The sequence below is a fragment of the Sorex araneus genome, chromosome 8 (assembly GCF_027595985.1).
Source record: "Sorex araneus isolate mSorAra2 chromosome 8, mSorAra2.pri, whole genome shotgun sequence".
Classification (NCBI taxonomy): Eukaryota; Metazoa; Chordata; class Mammalia; order Eulipotyphla; family Soricidae; genus Sorex; species Sorex araneus.
The window spans coordinates 23,076,142-23,093,172 of NC_073309.1; the positions used below are offsets into that span (position 1 = coordinate 23,076,142).

The following is a 17,031-nucleotide window of genomic DNA, read 5'->3' on the forward strand; positions in this document are numbered from 1 at the left end:
GGCTCACTCCCAGCTCTGGGCTCATGGGTCACTCCTGGCAGGGCTCGGGGAACCAATATGCAGTGTCGGGGTTTGAACCAGACTCGGCCAACCATGTGCAAAGCAAGCACCTCCCCCCACCATCCCTGCTCCATTCTCTCTCTCTGACCCTAGGAAAAGGGTTTTGCACAGTCCTCAGTCAGCCAGCCTATCTGACCCCCGCTGAGAAAGGAGCTGACTGACACAGGAACATGTGAAACGCCTTTAATACCCTGAGTAGAACACACACACACACACACACACACACACACACACACACACACACATGAAACAGGCCGGCCACACCACAATCAGGAACATCTGAAATGCCTTTAATACCCTGAGTAGAACACACACACACACACACACACACACACACACACACACACACACACACACACACGAAACAGGCCGGCCACGCCACAATCGTGCACTGGCATAGAGCTTTCCCGGAGCCGCTCAGTATTTGGAAAACGCCAGTTAGGATCGTAAAAATTTTATTCTCTTTAATAACAAGAATTCCACTAAAATTATACAAAGTACATTCAATACTGGAGCGTGGCACAGGTGGAGGAGGAGGAGAGAGGAAGCTGGTCTGGCCCGAAGCGTCATCAGTGGACTCCAAGGAAGGAAGCCCAGCTGGGCTGGGGGAAGTCGGGGGCGGAGGTCCAGTTGTAAAAAATAAAAAAATGTGGATTGGCTTTAGAGGGAAAAAAAAAAAAAAAGGCCACCCACGAGGATGCAGGGTAACTCGTGCACGTTCAGAGTGGGGCCGGGTGGGGGAGGGGAGTGGCTGGCTGTGGGGGGCCGGGGAGGTACAGTGCATGCTGCTGGGTGCCGGCTGGCATTCAGGCGGGCTCCGAGTTGGTGGGGGGCAGGTTTCTATGCTTGAAATACTGCACGACCTGCTGGGGCAGCTCCGCCAGCACGGCTTTGGCCAGAGTCTCTTTAGCTGCCTGCGAGGCCCAGGGGTGGGTGGAGAGGAGAGGGGAGGGCAGGGGAGGGGAAGGGAGGGGAGGAGAGGAAGGTTTACTGGAGGGCTGTCTGGGACCAGCGCCCGCCCCGCTGCCCCCGGCCCTGCCCAAAACCCTCCATTAGCAGGGCCTCCCTCCACGCTAAGTGTAACTCGCGCGCCTGGGAGTCGCGTTCGCTCCGGATGAATGTGTCTGTGGGAGGCTTTTAGGGAGAGACGGTGGAGGCGGCAGCCTTTCCCCAGCACCTTCTGGGTCACCGTCGAGAGGCACGAAGTCTCGGCTCACTGCCCGAGGTGGGGGCGGGGGGAGGGCTGTTCGGACCCCGTGCCAGTGCGGGATGGGGAGGGGAACGCCCGGGATTCATCCTCAGGAAGGGACCCAACCACCACTCGGAAACCTAGAAGGTTCCGCGGGGGTGCAGCCCCCAGAGCACAAAGCAGAGCGTTCTGTCTGCTCTTTGGGGTCGGTTTCTTTGTTGTTGCTGGGGGGGGGGGTGTAGCTGGCAGTGCCTGGGGGGCTGCTCCTGGCTCAGGGGTCCCTCCCTTGGGTGCTGGGGTGGGGGAGATGCACCCTAGAGGTGGAGCCTCCCCCAAGCCACGAGCAGGCTCAGCCTGTTAAACTGTTTCTCCAGCTGGAGCGATAGCACAGCGGGGAGGGCGTTTGCCTTGCACGCGGCCAACCCAGGTTCGATTCCCAGCATCCCATATGGTCCCCTGAGCACCGCCAGGGGTAATTCCTGAGTTTCAGAGCCAGGAGTGACCCCTGTGCATCGCCAGGTGTGACCCAAAAAAAAGCAAAATAAATAAATAAATAAATAAACTGTCTCTCCAGTCCCATGTCCGAGTTGCAACCCCCTGAGAGTCCCCTAAAGGGACCGAGGCCCAGCGAGGGCGGGGCTGGCCCCAGGCCACCTGCAGAGCTGCTCAAAGGAGAGTTGGGCCCCCGGCTCACAGTCCAGGGTGGTGGCCATGAGACGCCAGGGCTCCCCGGGCCTCCTGTAAGCCGAGCCCAGCGCCCTGTGGGCAGACCTGGGGTCAGCACCACCTGCAGGCGCAGAGTGGGTGCCGGCAGGCCCACCGCGCACCCTTTGGAGAGGGGCTGCTTTCCCCCTGCGAGCTGAGGCTGCTGGGAGGGGACGTCATCAGCAGGAAAACCCCCGTCCTGTACCTGCCTGGAATTCTCTCACCCCACAAGGAACTCTGGCTTCCGTGCCAGACCCAGGTTTTGGGGGGTGCCAGGCAGGTCCTCCAGAATGCCCTGGAGCCCCGAGGGGTACTGTGCCCCCTGACTGTGCCCACCCGGGCTGCCAACGCCATCCGCTGCTGAAACAAGCGCTCGCTTACACGAGGGCGCCGGGCCCCGTCGGGGCCAGCCCTGGCCTGGCGCCAGGCCCCAGGAGTCGGGAGTCGAGGGAGTTGAGGAGCTGGGGACGTGGGGAGCAAGCCGGTCGGCGGCGGGGAAGGACTGCGCTTGCAGGGGCCCTGTCGCGCCCCCCGCCCCGGCCGGCGCCCACACTCACGTTGCGGAAATCCCGGAAGGGCACGAACTGCACGATGTCGCGGGCCGCCTCCTCCCCCGTGTGAGAGCGCAGTGCCCGGCTGTCCCCGTCCAGGAACTCCATGGCCGCGAAGTCGGCGTTGCCCACGCCCACGATGATGATGGACATGGGCAGCTTGGACGCCTGCACCACGGCATGCCGCGTCTCCTCCATGTCACTGATGACGCCGTCGGTGATGATGAGGAGGATGAAGTATTGCTGCAGGGAGGGGGGTGACTCAGCAGGCCCCAGGCCCCGGGTTCCCAGGGCCCCTGGGAGGCAGAGCCGCTCCTTCCCCAGAGGGAGCCTTGGCGCCCTGCAGGCCTGTGTCCCCGCGCAGCTCAGCCATGGCACGGCTGCCGTCTCTCGCCGTCCTGCTGGGGTCTCAGGTGCTCGCACTGGAGCTTCTCAGAGCCCTGGAATCAGGACTCGCCAGTGACCACATGGTGGGATTCCAGGCCAGAGACCCAAGTCCCTGTGCCACTTCTTGTGCATCTGCAAAGCGGGGCTTCCCGCCACGTGGCTCCTACTGCAGAGGGGGGTGCCCGCCACGTGGCTCCTACTGCAGAGGGGGGCTCCCCACCACGTGGCTCCTACTGCAAAAGGGGGCTCCCCACCACGTGGCTCCTACTGCAAAGGGGGGCTCCCCACCACGTGGCTCCTACTGCAGAGGGGGCTGCCCACCACGTGGCTCCTACTGCAAAGGGGGGCTGCCCACCACGTGGCTCCTACTGCAAAGGGGGCTCCCCGCCACGTGGCTCCTACTGCAAAGGGGGCTCCCCGCCACGTGGCTCCTACTGCAAAGGGGGGCTGCCCCACCACGTGGCTCCTACTGCAAAGCAGGGCTGCCTGCCACGTGGCTCCTACTGCAAAGGGGAGCTCCCCGCCACGTGGCTCCTACTGCAAAGTAGGGCTGCCCCATCACGTGGCTCCTACTGCAAAGGGGGGCTGCCCCACCATGTGGCTCCTACTGCAAAGGGGGCTGCCCACCACGTGGATCCTACTGCAAAGGGGGGCTGCCCACCACGTGGATCCTACTGCAAAGGGGAGCTCCCCAACACGTGGCTCCTACTGCAAAGTGGGGCTGCCCCATCACGTGGCTCCTTCCACAAGCGGGGCCGCCTGCCATGTGGCGACTTCTGCAAAGTGGGGCTGCCCGTGGCCATGTCGGGCTGCGTCCTGGCTGCCACCCCTCCGCACAGGGCCCCTCCTGCCCTCTGTGCTATGCTCCCCCGCCCCCAGTCGGGGCTGAGAGTGGTGATCCAGGCCACGCCCCTGGCAGCCACAGGGCTGTAACTGCAGCGCTCAGTTACAACAAGGGAAGCAGCTCCGATTCGCAGAGGGCTTTCGAGTCTAGGGACCGTCCCCAGGAGGGTCTCGGCTTGGGGGCTGGGGGCGCTGAATGCCTCTCCCAAGTGCGCACCTTCTTCAGCACTGGGAGGCGATAGTCTGAGCTAGATGGACTGTCATCTGCAATGGGCTGGAGCTACTCTCACTGCTACTTTATTTCCAGTAAGTGGCTTTTCACCTGCAGCAGGTTGAAAGTTCCTGTATACAATTATTCAAGTTTGAAAAAGAAGCACTCCTCAAAACCCAAACCACTATTGCGGGCGACACAGCTGGAGTACACTGGGGGAGGGGGGCAGAAAGGGTCCGGGATGGACCTGGGGACGGACCCCAGGATCCCGAGTGGGCGGAGAGGGACATTTGGAGCCCGGCTGTGTGCCCAGTGCTCTCTGGCTGCCCCAGGGGTGGGGGCTGGGTCTCAGTTTGCCCCACTGTCCTAGACATAGATTAACACACTCACGTGGTGGCTTCTCCCTTCGGTCTGACACTCTGGAATCCTAGGGGGGAGGAACTGGGGCCCCAATAAACCAGGTCAAAGCCATCTGCTGCCTGGGGAAGTTGCAGAGGTGACAACAGCGGCAGCACCTGCAGCCCCCCTGGCTTGCTGTCCCCCCAACACAAACAGAGGTCGCCACCCTGACTCGGGCTCCAGGGGCCGGCTCCTGCTTCCCCAGCACTGTGCCTTTAAGGGGCCAGTCACCAGGAGGAGACCTGTTGCTATGGAGACGGTAGCTGGATCCCACAGAGGAGGGCCCCAGCCAGCACCCCACCCCCGGGGTAGGGGCAGCTTCAGAAGTTCATCCCGCCCCGATGTCCTGGGAGAACAGCCTTGCTCTAGCCCCTCAGCGGCCTCGAACCCCACTTCCACTGCCAGGTTTGTGGGGCACTGTGGGGGGCCCCTCAGCTGGAGAGGAGGAAGGAAAGGCCCTCCAGCTGGGCAGTCTCCCCCCACGTGGTCCTGCAGCCCCCCTCCCCCTTTTCCATCAGCCTGCAGCTGGGGGCACAGACAGGGTGAGCACCCACGGGACAGCGGCTCAGGGACACGCACAGTCCAGACTGGCCCCGGCGCTGGGGGCTGGCAGGGGGGAGGCCCAGGCAAGCCCAAGCCCAGCGCCAAAGCCACTGCCCTCGCCAGTCAGCTGGCCGCAGTGCCCACCATAGGGCTGGCCTCTTTTGCCCGGCCCCACTCACTCCTCCCGGGCCAAGGCTGTCTAAGGCCCGCCACCAAAACGGGGGTCTGGGGTCACCTCCACCCCCGCTACTGAGAGCGCAGGAGGGAGGAGCGGCGGGGAGAGCGGAGAGTGGAATCAGGCAAGGGAGGCGGGAGGGGCTCGGCCGTGCCCACCGCCAGGCCAGCCTGGTGTCGCCCGAGCCGCCCCACCACCGGGCCCTTCCTGGCTGACTCCCTCCTGCCCTCCCCGCATCTCCCCCTCCACCACACACCCGTGCAGAGGGCACCCCTGGACACTCCTGGGCCCCCCAACGGCTCCCCTGGACACTCCCAGGGCCCCCGAGAGCTCCCCTGGACACTCCTGGGCCCCCCAAGGGCTCCCCTGGACACTCCTGGGCCCCCCATGTGCCCTGCCATCCTGTTCCCCCTCTGCCTCCCCCTGACCGCACACACACTGTCTGCACCTCACGCTCCTCCCCTGCTCCAGAGATAGACTGGCAGGGCAGCAGCAACCCACACACCTCTCCGGGACGGAGTGACCGTCTGCCTCTACCCCGTTCTCCAGACTCCGAGGGCTGGGAATTAGCCGCTTGGCCCAGTGCTCCTGACATGAGATTTGACGTCTAAGAACCCACGGCAGTGCAGCTGGGGTCAGTGACGTGACAGCTGCAGCCCAGCACCCCCAGGCACTGAGTCACTGAGCCGGGAGTCACCCCCTCTCGGGCCCAGCCCCAGTTTCGTCCCATTTCACAGAAGGGCTTGTCCCGGGCTCTGAGCTGCCCCCTTCAGGGCTGGCACTAGAGCCCTCCCTCCGCCCACACCCGCTTCCTCCCGCTCGCCCCAGCCCTGTGCTCACCCTAACGCCTTCCCACCCGCGCACGGGGTGCTGACCCGCTGCTCGCCAGTGCCCGGGCCTCGGTTCCAGACACAGTGGTCACCCGCAGTGTCAGCCTTGCCCCCTGCACACTGCCGTGGGGAGCTGGCCACCGTGGGCCTCACCCCGTGTTTGAATGCTTGGCCTTGGTTAACGCATCCGCACAAGGGGCAGTCGGGGTCTGCAACCACCGAGGCCCACCCCTGGCACAGCCCACAGCAGGGGAAGCGACAGGCCCACCCCCCACAGGGTCTAACTGCACCCATTCCCCATGAGTATCCTTATTATTTTTATTTATTTATTTATTTATTTATTTATTTATTTATTGCTTTTTTGGGTTACACCCGGCAATGCCCAGGGGTTACTCCTGGCTCATGCACTCAGGAATTACTCCTGGCGGTGCTCGGGGGACCATACGGGATGCTGGGACTCGAACCAGGGTCAGCCGCGTGCAAAGCAAACGCCCTACCCGCTGTGCTCCAGCCCCTATCCTTTTTATCTTTACTTTCAAATTTTTATATCTTTATTTAAATATATCTTTATTTCAAAATTATTTCAAAATTTTCTTAAAATTTTGGGCCCAGGGGCCTGAGCAATAGCACAGCAGGGAGGGTGTTTGCCTTGCACACGGCCAACCCGGGTTCGATCCTCGGCACCCCATAGCGTCCCCCAGGCACTGCCAGGAGTGACTCCCGAGTGCAGAGCAAAGGGTAAGCCCTGCGCATCACCTCTAAGTGCGGCCCATCATAAACCTTAAAAAAAAAAAAAATGAGGGGCCACGTTCAGCAGTGCTCGAGGGCTGCTCCTGGCTTTGTGCTCAGGCGTTCCTCCTCGTGGTGCCAGCCACAGGCGAGGCCGGCGCCCTACCTACCCCTGGCCCCACTCTGAGACTTAAAAGCGTCCATTCCCCTCTCAGCACTGCCACAGGCCTGGGGAACCGTGGGGAACAGCCGCTCATCCCCACCCTCGGGGTGGAGGCGGGGGTGGGGGGGAAACACGGAGCAGAGCAAAGCTGGAGTGAGTGAAAGCCAAGTGGCCCGGGGAGTGACCTGCAGTGGGGGTGCCGGAGGGGGATGCTCGAGGGAGCTGGCCAGGCTTTCCGGAAGGGCCTCCTGCAGGGAGGGGCCAGCAAAGGCTGGGGGAGAGGGCGGCCCTGCTGGGGAGGGGGGGACAGCAGGGCGGCCAGGGGCGGAAGCGGCCTAGTTAAGGAAGGGGGTCCCTGAGGAGCCGAGGCTGGGAAGAGGCCAAGTCCGGGGCTCTTGTGGACTCATCCCGGCAGGAATGAAAGCAGGGGCGCAGGGGGGGAGGGGGGAAAGGCCACTGACCCTGCAGGGGTGCTGGGAGTGGGAATCGGGGTGAGACTTTGCAGAGGGGGTAGAAGGCTCAGTCTGTCTGGGGGACACCAGAGCGCGCGGAGGGGGCAGGGCTAGCCAGGCGCGTAGGGAGCCCCCATCACAGGGCGGGGGCCCCAGCCCTGGACCCGGGTCCCACTCCCAGCCTATGAGCGGGCAGCTGGGCGGTGGTGGGAGGAGAGCCCCCCAACCCTGTGAGACTGAGCAGCGGGCAGGTCCTGGGGGCTGCCTGGGAGGCGGGCGAGGGCACCCCGTTACCCCGACCTTGGCACCGGGCCTGGAGCGGGGAGGCAGGGGGAAGCCTGGGCAGCCCCGGATGCCTTTAAAGGCCCTGCCCGGAGCCACACGGCAACCCGGTGGCCTCAGGCCAGGCGGGAGCCCCAGGCAGGACCCTGTGTGGGGCCTGGCTGCCCAGCCCAGCAGACCCCCCCCCCCCGAACAGGAGGTGGGAGCCAGGGAGCCCCTCCCAGCGCCCCCAGCCCTGATTCGCACGCAGGGCAGCGTGGCCTCTCAGCTCTGTGCCTGGGGTGCCAGGACCAGCCTCCCTACTAAACTTGGAGGTAAACTGAGGCACTGGAGGATGCCGCAGCAGCCCCTCGGGGTGGGGCGGGGGGCGGGGACCAGGGCTCCTCCCGCCCACCCTGGGGTCGCCCGGCCCCACGCCCACGCGGGTGGCCCTGACTCACCGTGGCCGTCTGCTGCTGCGTGGCCTGGGCAGCGAAGCGGGCCACGTGGTTGACGATGGGGGAGAAGTTGGTGGGTCCGTAGAAGCGGATGTGGGGCAGGCAGGCCGAGTACGCCTGCGCGATGCCGTCCACGCCTGCGCCGGGAGACCAGGGTCAGCCTGGCCCACACCGCCCACGCGCCCCCCGAGTTCCCGCAGGCCCCGCAGGCCCCTGCTGCGGCTGGCGGAGGGCAGGAAGCCCCCCCCTGAGACAGAAGGAAGAAGCCCCGAAGTGGGGGAGGCGGGCAGGTGCCTACAGCTTTAGCGGGAGGCTTGCTCTCCCTCGGTGGTACTCCCAAACAGTGCTCAGGGCGCCTGGGGCCCCTCCTGGGGATACTTGGCCATTGGCCGCGATGGTTCAAGGCTCGGGCCCAGCAGAGCTGTGGGCAGTGGGGCCATGCAGCACCCGGAACGAGCCCACCCTGGCCTAGAGCCCAGCCCTGCTGGGGATCCCCCCCTCAGTTGTGGGAGGGGGTAAGTGGCCCAGCTTTCAGAGCTTCTGCAGCACTAACAGGGTCTCTCGCCTTTCGGTGGGCCGCTCGTCACAAAGGGTCACTCATTCAACGGGTCACTCACGTAAGGGGTCGCTCATCAAGTGACCAGGGGGTCACTCATCATGAGGGGTCACTCATTCAATGGGTCACACATCATTTAAGGGATCACTCATCAGGCTGGAGTGATAGTACAGAGGGTAGGGCATCTGCCTAGCAGGTGGCCGACCCGGGTTCTTCAAGTAAGGGGTCACTCTTCATTCAGCAGGGTCATTCAGTGGGGTTACATGATGAGTGCATCATGTAAGAGGTCACTCATCATGAAGGGTCAATCATGTAAGAGGTCACTCATCATGAAGGGGGCTGCTCATCATGTAAGAGGTCACTCATCATGAAGGGTCACTCATCATGTAAGAGGTCACTCATCATGAAGGGGGCTGCTCATCGTGTGCTCTGGGTTGCTGGCAGGAGACCCCAGTGGCATCTTCCTAGAGAAGGGCAGGGCGGTCAGCAGGGGGCCGTGGGACTGGGGAAGCCACTCTGGACATGTGCTGGCTTCTGTTCAGGGCCACTGGGGGACTGGGCTGCTGGCCATGCTGGGAGCAGTCACCATTGTGGGCCTGAGAATGCCCCTGTCCTGTGTCCAGAGAGCCTCTGGCCAGCACTGCGCTGGCCGGCCTGATCCTGGTCACAGGTCCCTGGAGCTCAGGCCCAGCACGGGGCTACCTCTCCCGGTGAGGGCCCAGCCCTGCATAGCCTCAACCAAGGGGGCACGGATGCACTGCCCCTGTGTGCCAGGCGGGCACGGATGCACTGCCCCAGTGTGCCAGGCGGGCACGGATGCACTGCCCTGTGTGCCAGGCGGGCACGGATGCACTGCCCCCGTGTGCCAGGCGGGCACGGATGCACTGCCCCCGTGTGCCAGGCGGGCACGGATGCACTGCCCCGTGTGCCAGTGGGCACGGATGCACTGCCCCGTGTGCCAGGCGGGCACGGATGCACTGCCCCCGTGTGCCAGGCGGGCACGGATGCACTGCCCCGTGTGCCAGGCGGGCACGGATGCACTGCCCCCGTGTGCCAGGCGGGCACGGATGCACTGCCCCCGTGTGCCAGGCGGGCACGGATGCACTGCCCCCGTGTGCCAGGCGGGCACGGATGCACTGCCCCCGTGTGCCAGGCGGGCACGGATGCACTGCCCCCATGTGCCAGGTGGGCACGGATGCACTGCCCCCGTGTGCCAGGTGGGCACTGAAAGGTCCCACGGTGGCAGGGAGCCCCTTCCATCGCCACCGGGCCCCCTTGTCTGCTCCACTCCTGTGTTTGGGGGTGTCCCTGGCAGCGCCGGGGGGCCCAGGGCTCTCCCGGTGATCCCCAGCCTTGCCGTGGGGCTGATGGGGCTCCCGTGTGCCTTTCCCCTGGCTTTGGGAGACTCAGGCATGGCCTGAGGTCTGGGGAGGGGGAGTGCAGGGGCGGGCGCGGCCTGGCACACAGCCGACCTCAGTCTGGCTCCCGGTCACACTCCAGGGGTGACCCTGGGCACTGCTGCGTGTGGTCCCCAGCACGCCTCCTCCCCAGAGGAAACAAACAAAGTCCTCGCAAGCCTAGAGGTGGGGCGGGCACAAACCCACTCTGACCTTCCTGCCCACTCCCCTCAATCCTTGGGTGCCAAGGCCCTCTGGAGAAGGCGGGGTGAGGTCAGGGGAGGCTGAGGGGAGGCAGGTGTGAGACCCGCCGCCCTCTGCTCCAGTCCCACCTGACCACGCAGGTGCACAGCCCCCTGAGACAGACAGAAGGCAAAAGCCCAGAGAGGGGCAGTGATCTCCCCAAGGCCACACAGCAGGGAGAGGGCAGCAAGTGGCCCTGAAGCCTGACCTGCGCCTGATCTGCACGTGAGATTCTGGGGACAGGAGCAAGAGTGTGAACCCCCATTGCCCCCTCACGCCCCCCCCCACTAACCCTGGACAGACAGACGCACGAGGGCGAGGGACACTCACCTGAGCAGAAGGGGTTGGTGGGGCTGAAGTTGATGGCGAACTCGTGAGACACCTGCAAGGCAGAGGGAGGCGGGGCTGGGGCGGGCCTGGGTGACCCCGCACCCTCTGCTGAGAGCCCCCCACCGCTGTTCTCACCTCCTCTGTTCTCACCTCCTCACTGAGTCTGAGCCAGGCTCCCAGCCCTGCTGGGGGGCGGGGGCAGGGCCCCCCGGGGATACTCAGCCTGGCTGGTGCTAGAGCCAGCCAAGGAGTGCTGGTCAGGCCCAGTGCTGCTGGGGGGGCCAGGGTCACGTGAGCACTCGGGGGGAGGGACCCGAGGCCCTGGGGGTGTCCCTCAGGCTTCTGCCCAGTGGCCTCCTGGAGCCAACTCCCGGGCCCCACCCTTTTCTGTCTTCGTAAAATTTTGAGTCACGGGGCACAGCGGGGAGGGTGTTTGCCTTGCATGCGGCCGACCAGGGTTCGATCCCCGGCCTTCCCACTGCCAGGAGTAATTCCTGAGTGCAGAGCCAGGAGTAACCCTTGAGCATCGCTGGGTGTGAGCCAAAAAAAGCAAAAAAGAAAAAATTTTTTTTTGAGTCACACCATGTGATGCTCAGAGGTGACTCCTGGCTCTGTGCTCGGGGGGAGCAAACCCAGACCCCCTGCATGCAGAGTTTGTGTTCAGCCCTGGTACACCCTCTCCAAGTCCCCACCCTCACTTCCTGGGGGAGGAATCCAAGGAAACGGCCCACGTCCCCCCACCCTGTCTCTTCATGGCGGGGGGAGGGGGGGGCTCCTCGGAGAGTCCCCCAGGGGCGAGTGATGCCGGAAGGGGCGGCCACTGTGTGGGTTCATGATTCGAGCCTCCAGCTTTGGGCCTCGAGGGTCCTCCTGGCCTCTGCCTGCGAGCCCTCCTGGGGGTTGGCTCAACACCGCGCCCACCAGGACAGGGGGAGGCGGAGGGGGGTTGCTGGAGGGCAGGAGGCTGAGAGGCTTGTTCCCCCTCCCGGACCCCCGGGGACTGGGCCAGCTTCTGCGCCATCAGCCTGCAGGTGTGACACCCCAGGAACCCAGGACCACGGCGACATCAATAACACGGACACACGTGGGGTGCGAGGAGGAACTGAGGGGCCACAGACCTGGGGGCCCAGGAGAGGCCAGAGAGCTGAGACGGGTGGGGGATGCTCCCCACTCGCAGCCCCTTCTCTCTGCCTCCTGCGCCCCCCGCCCCCGCCTCAGAAGGGGCCTCTGGGGCAAGGCCTGGTATTATCCCATTTTTCAGACGATCGGACAGACACGGGTGGGCTGGAACGTTCCAGCAGCTGCTCTTGACTGAGGGGCCGAGCTGAGCCTGGGCCCAGGTCAGCTGACACTCCACGAACTCACTAACTTGGATGTGGCCTGGGGCCCGGGCGGGGGCGAGCAGGGTGGGGGGGGCACAGAGAAGCCCAGACAGACCCCGCTGCCTGAGGCTGGCTCCGGCCCAGGGGCCCCGTTTTGCAAATACACACCCGCAGGCTGAGGGGCCCCAGAGAAGGGAAGGAGGTGCCGGCGCTTCCCGGCGTGGACAGTCCCGATGCCCAGGCCCCTCGGGCCGCACAGCTGGGGGCTGGGGACAAGCTGGTGGCCTGGGACGCTGGCTCTGCGGGTGCCTCCCCGGGGCCCGTCCCCTGACGTCCCCGGGGGGCTCTCTCCGCCCGGTCCCCCAGGTGTGGGGGCCAGAGGTCCCGTTGCCATGGAGATGTCGCGAGCCTCCACAGCGGTGGGGGGTGGGGGGCTTGCACGAGGGGCTGGGAGAGAAGATGGTTGCCAGGGAAACGGGCCTCCCCGGGCCAGCAACTTCCTGCGAAATCAGATCCAAGGAGCTTCGACAGACCTGGGGGTGGGGGCGGGGGGAGCCCCACCTGAGCAGGGGGACACTGAGGTGCAGAGGGCCGGGGGCTCCCCGAGGACGGCAGGGGTGGCTCAGGGCCCACCGGTGAGGCGCTGCCCCGCTCAGCAGCCAACTCGGCAACTCGGACAGGGCCGGGCCCAGCCCATGAGGGTCCCGGCACCCCGGCTGCCCCCGCTGCGGCCCAGTGAGAGACGGAAACACGGCGGGAGTGGACATGGCCGGGGGAGGGCAGGGGGGGGGAGTGAAAGGCTCCCAGGGGCCCGCCCGCTGAGCCTCAGTTTCCCCACCTTTTCTGGGGGGTGCCCACCCTGCAGTGCTCAGGGCCCAGTCCTGGGGGACCCTATGGGGTGCTGGAGAGCAAACCTGGGCAGGCCGCATGCAAGACCAGGCCCTCCCCGCTGTCCTGCGGGCCCCTGGGGCCGCTCCCCGTCCCCGGGTGTTCTCGGGGCTGCCCTGACCCGGGGCCTGATGGTTCCCAGGGCAGACAGCAGAGTCGCGTCTCCACGCTGCTCCCCAACTCCCGGGCCCGAGAACCAGCCGCCGGCCTCAGCTTCCTCTGCACAAGTCCCCCACCCCCACCCCAGGGCCCACCCGGAAGCAATTCACCAGAAACAACCCAGGCTGAGGTGAGCGGCGGGGAGGGAGCCCCCCAGAGCGCACCTGGGGGGCGGGGAGGTGCTGAGAAGGCCTGGGCAGAGTCCATGAGAAGGAACCAATGACTGGCCAGGGCTGATCATGAGCTAAGGCCCTGGGGCAGGAGTGACTGGAAGTCCAGACAGAAGCCGGGAGAGTGAAGACAGCCAGCAATGACGAAGAGACCGTAGAGTGTCTCCCCGTGGCGGGGGTGGGGGACAGTAGGGGGACAGAGCCCCTGCCTGTCCGCCTGTCCAAGGCAGGTGTGGGCATCCCTGCTGGCACTGCCAGCCACTCCTCTTGTCTCCCCAGAGCTGCCCTGTGACATTTCCAAGGAGGCTTTTGCACAAGAAAACAGCTCGTTCAGCCAGAGTTCTTTGAAAGCCGGCTGGTGTCCTAGCAACAGGCTCGCGCTGGGCCCGGCCACCCCAGCCGCCTGCTCCCGGCTCCCTGGCATCGCGGCATCCGCCCAGAGATGCTGCCTTGGTCCCCAGGACTTTGCCCTGATCCACTCCCTGAGACTCGGCTAAAATCCTCCTCCCCAGAGGGGTGAGGACCGGGCGGCAGGTGCCACCGCTGACCCCACTGCCTCCGTGACTCTGCCCCTTCGCTCTTTCGAATTCCCTGTAAACTTCCACTTTCCCTTCTCCTTGTCTGAGTTGTTGCCTCCTCCAGGAAGCTTTCCCTGAAGCCCCCTAACCAGGCTGGGCCCTCCTCCTGGGCTTCCCACACCTGCGCTGCCCCCTCTCAGCAAGGATGACCCTGCCTGTCTTCAGGGCTGTCTCACAGGGGCATCTGGCTCCGTCAAGGGCTTATCTTGCATGCTGGATATAAAGAGAGGGGAGGGAAGAAGTAACTACGTGCAGTCGGGGCTGCAGATTTGGCACAGGGGTTAAGGCGCTTGCCTTGCACGTGGCCGACCCAAGTTCTTTCCCTGGCACCAAAGAAGTTCCTCGAGCACTGTTAGGATCCCTGAGCACCCCTGGGCGTGGCCCAAACACCCCCTCCCCCAGTAAGCAGGGCTGCCTGATAGTATACAGTCTGCCCCACCCCACGTGAATTTCAGATAAATGGCTAATTTTCTAGTATCTCTATGTTCCAGGTATATGGAACATCCACTTTATTCTTCTTTTAAAAAAAAACAAACTTTAATGTATTTTTTTAAATTAAGGCACTGTGATTTATAAAGCTGTTCATGACAGAATTGTTTCAGGCCTATAATGCTGCGATACCGATCCCCCCGCCAGTGTTCCCAGGGTCCCTGCCACCCCGCAGCCAGCCCCCTTGGCAGGCATCGAACAAACTGATTTCATATTGCTGGTTCCAACAACACTTAAAGAAATGGCAAATGGAAATATCAGAAGATAAATCCATGAAAGCAAATCTGTCGTGATTAAATGCCGTGTGATTTTAATCTATGTAAATAAGGAAATTTGAACCATGTAATCCAACACAGTATATGCACGGCCTGTTCTCATTTACCTAACTAAGTTTCCAACTCTGGCACCTAAGACATATTGCACTGAATTTTATTTTGTTCTTGAACCTCACTGCGGTAATCATCATGTCTTCCTTGTCATAAATGAGGCTTTTTTTTTTTTAAAGTGGAACACACAGTCTAAACTATTTCCTGAAGCTCACACTTCACTGGGTCCCCTCTATTTTATTTTCAAACATGGCATCTTGTTTCCCCACCTGACTGGGCCCCAGAGGCCAGACCCGGTGACTCTCGGCCCTGTGCGCCCCCCACCCCACCCCCAGGGCTGCACCAGGTTCAGGCTGACGAGTGTGGGTTTGGGGTACACAGACCCCAGAGGGCCTCTGGACACCCTCCCACGGACCCTCCGGCCCAGAGTCCGGCCTCACTCACCTTCCAGTCCGGGGGCAACTGGGCTCCAAACCCCAAAGCTGGGAACATCTTATCACTAAACCGGAGAGAGAACAAAAACATGGTTAGACAGACGGGCAAGGGCCCCCTCCCCACACACCCGGTAAGCACCCCCGTAAGGCGAGGCCGGGCCCACTCGGCTCTCGGCCCACAAAGAGCAGGTCCACGACCTCCAGGAAAAATCACACTGGAGAGATCTGCTGAGTTGGAACCTTTTCTGAGGAACGAGACCAGTGGCAGACATTGCGAGGCCCCCCAGTGGCTGCAGACAGCTTCTAGCGCCTCCAACTGGGAGCAGGAAGCCACAGCAGTTAGGGACTGCCAAGAACTAGGTGCTTCCAAACTTTCACAGCTGGGAAAAATTCCCCTAAAATGAGCACCCCACGTAGCCCCCTCATCTCCACTCATGCCCACTGGTCTCATCTCTGTCCACCTGCCCTCTCTGGCCACTCACTGTCCCAGCAAGATACAGGGCACCTTCATGCCCCCACCTCCGTCTGGTTACGCAGCTCCTGAAATGCCCTTTCATGAGCCCGTGCCTAGTGGCAGACTCCTCTTCATCCTCCAAAGCCCCATTCAAATGGCCCCTTCTCTCTGTGGATTTCCCTGGGATCCTGGAATCCCTTTCTCCTTGGTGCTCCCCTAGCCCCGGCCTCACATGCCAAACCAGTGAGGAAGCTACTGAAACGACGGAGTCGGGAGCAATGGGGGCTCTGATGGGCTGAGAGCAGTTGGGGTCAGACAGAGGAAGTGACTGAATCTTCTAGAATGTACTAAAGCTAAGGATGCGGGAGATGAGGAGAAGGAAGTGATGGCTTGGGGTGAGCGTGGTGTCCTCTCTGAGGCAGGGACAAGCACAGGAGGGGCAGCACTAGGGGCGGGTGTCCAGGGCTTCCAGGGCGGGCAGGGTCTGATGCCCGGAGCAGGCCCAGCAAGTGGCCGAGTGGACAGCGGAGTGGACACCGAGTGGTCCTAAGGTCTCTGGAGCAGGCTCTCCAACCTGACCTGCTCCTGGGGATGTCCGGCCCCCGTGTCCTGCACAGTCAGCACGGTTGGGACGCCCAGTACCACCGAGGCACAGCACCCAAGCCAGGCGCTGGGCCCCCTCAGGCTGCCCGTCTTGGCCTGAGAGGTCCAGCGCCCACAGGGGCTGAGGTGCCAAATCCCCGGCACCTGCTCCTTCTGCCTCCTGCCCACTCTACCGCTTGGACGTGACGTCCACAGGCGGCCCCTGTGATGTGACGCCGCCCCCGAGGGCTCTCTGGACTCCGCACGGGGCCCACCCTGGTGCCCTCAGCACCCTTTCCTCAGGGACTGCCCACGCCATCGGCCCCCTGCCGAGGTCTGCAGGAACATGGACACGGGACGAGGGCGCACACTGCACTGCTCCCCCCACAGTGCTCGGCGGAGACTGGGCCCCGGGGTCAGAATGTCTGTCTTCTCGTTGACGTGATTTGGGACAAATTCCCCACCTCCAGACCGCCAGCATTTTTTTTTTCCTTTTCTTTATTTTTGTCTTGGGGCCACACCAGGTGGTGCTCAGGGCTGACTCCCGGCTCTGCACGCAGGGATCTCTCCTGGCGGTGCTCGGGGGACCTGGTGGGGATGGAAGGCAGACGCCCCGCCCGCTGTGCTGTCTCTCCAGACGCGGAAGGGAAGGCCCTCACATATTCTGTTTCCTCTTTCTACTTTTTTTTTTGCTTTTTGGGTCACACCCAGCAATGCTCAGGGGTTACTCCCAGCTCTGTACTCGGAATTACTCCTGGCAGTGCTCGGGGGACCATATGGGATGCTGGGGATTGAACCCAGGTCGGCTGCGTGCAAGGCAAACGCCCTACCTGCTGTGCTATCACTCCGGCCCATTGTTTCCTCTAATTTTCGCTTTTGGTTGTTGTTTGTTTGGTCGGTCTGGGAGCCACACATGGCATACTCAGGGCTTACTGTGTTCCAGGATTATTCCCGGTGGGCTCGGGGGACCACCGGGGGTGCCAGGGATCACAGGCAGGTCGGCATGCAAGGCCAACGCCCTGACCACTGTCCTATTGCCCCAACCCCTCTGTCTTCTCTCTTGACTCTGTGGAGAAGATTCCAGAAAGATCTGGGCTTAGTCGGACGGGCTAGGGGATCGACTGGCACTGTCTGCCTCGGGCGCAGG

General features: G+C 63.4%; 1 protein-coding gene across 1 annotated transcript in view; it reads right to left on the bottom strand.

The window, feature by feature from the left end:
- Window positions 1-502: 502 nt before the first annotated feature.
- Window positions 503-17,031, bottom strand: part of CPNE2 (copine 2) — a 45,112-nt gene continuing 28,583 nt past the window's right edge. The window contains exons 12-16 of the mRNA XM_055145182.1: window positions 14,859-14,913; window positions 10,483-10,534; window positions 7,960-8,093; window positions 2,512-2,748; window positions 503-974 (exon numbers count right to left, since the gene is read on the bottom strand). Of these exons, the coding sequence (XP_055001157.1) occupies window positions 867-974; window positions 2,512-2,748; window positions 7,960-8,093; window positions 10,483-10,534; window positions 14,859-14,913 (586 nt within the window). The 3' untranslated portion in view covers window positions 503-866. The remainder of the gene's footprint in view (window positions 975-2,511; window positions 2,749-7,959; window positions 8,094-10,482; window positions 10,535-14,858; window positions 14,914-17,031) is intronic.